This window comes from Apaloderma vittatum, unplaced genomic scaffold (genome assembly GCF_000703405.1).
Source record: "Apaloderma vittatum isolate BGI_N311 unplaced genomic scaffold, ASM70340v1 scaffold38993, whole genome shotgun sequence".
NCBI classification, from domain to species: domain Eukaryota; kingdom Metazoa; phylum Chordata; class Aves; order Trogoniformes; family Trogonidae; genus Apaloderma; species Apaloderma vittatum.
In genome coordinates this window covers 1,344-2,353 of record NW_009708091.1, presented here as the reverse complement: position 1 = coordinate 2,353, position 1,010 = coordinate 1,344, and the positions used below count along the sequence as shown (strand labels likewise).

The 1,010-nt window shown below is 50.6% G+C and overlaps 1 protein-coding gene across 1 annotated transcript; it reads left to right on the top strand.

The window, feature by feature from the left end:
- Positions 1-3: 3 nt before the first annotated feature.
- Positions 4-797, top strand: ISCU (iron-sulfur cluster assembly enzyme; the record flags this gene model as incomplete). The annotated part of the gene is made up of 3 exons (XM_009866431.1): positions 4-72; positions 293-371; positions 700-797. Coding segments are annotated over 3 exons (246 nt in total), but the record flags the coding sequence as incomplete, so codon positions are not given.
- Between the last annotated feature and the right edge of the window lie 213 nt (positions 798-1,010).

Below are 1,010 nucleotides of genomic sequence, written 5' to 3'. Positions count from 1 at the left end.
TTCAAAACCTTCGGCTGCGGGTCGGCCATCGCGTCGAGTTCGCTGGCGACCGAGTGGGTCAAAGGGAAAACGGTGAGGGAGAGATCAGTAAGCTTAGAGCAGCCTGCCCGGTAATATTCTGGTAATACTGCTTCATTCCTGCCTGCTCCATCTGAGATACTCCCTAATTCTGCCATGCCGGTAACTGAAATGTTCTTCCGCGTGGGTTCTGTCGGCTCCGGAGCACCTGAGCTCTCGTGTAGCCCTTGTTGTGCCTCACATCGCCAGTGACTACACACTCACTTCATTTCAGGTTGATGAAGCGTTGAAAATCAAGAACACGGATATCGCTAAAGAGCTCTGCCTTCCTCCGGTCAAACTGCACTGCTCCAGTAAGTAAAGGGCCAAACGGTGGGATTTCAAAACTTCGGGTTTGGGATGGAGGCTCCTGGGAATCGTGGAGGTGCCTCTGGGTGTTGCTGCTCGGGTGAAGTTGCTGCACAAGGAACGGCTGAGGTTGAGCTGCGAGAGAAACTTATGTTCAGGTTATTTCAGGAGTTTTCAAATCTCTTTTATCTATAGCTCAGCGGACTGATCATTGGTGTTACCGCTCTGAGATGCGGATCGTGGCGGTCACTGCTGGCTGCTCTTGTTTTTACAGCATTTTGTTTGTTCTAAATGACTTTTCCTTGTCCTTGAAACTTTTTTTTTTGTTTGTAGTGCTGGCTGAAGATGCAATCAAGGCTGCCTTGGCCGATTACAAACTGAAGCAGGATCCAAACAAAGAAGAGTCGGAGAAGAAAGCGAACAACGCCTAAACTGACTGACTGGAAAGCTTGTTCTTGTCTCACTTTCACACTTTGCGGTGCAAGTATTCTAGCTGTTAGAACCCTGCGCACTACTAAAAGAAGCTGTAAGATACGCACAACTTACGCACAACGTGTCGCTGCTCACGCGTGTCCAGCCGCTCGCGTGGTGCCCTCCCCCCAGGGGTTGGGTGTTCCGGCAGCTCCCGGCACAACCACGTTTGA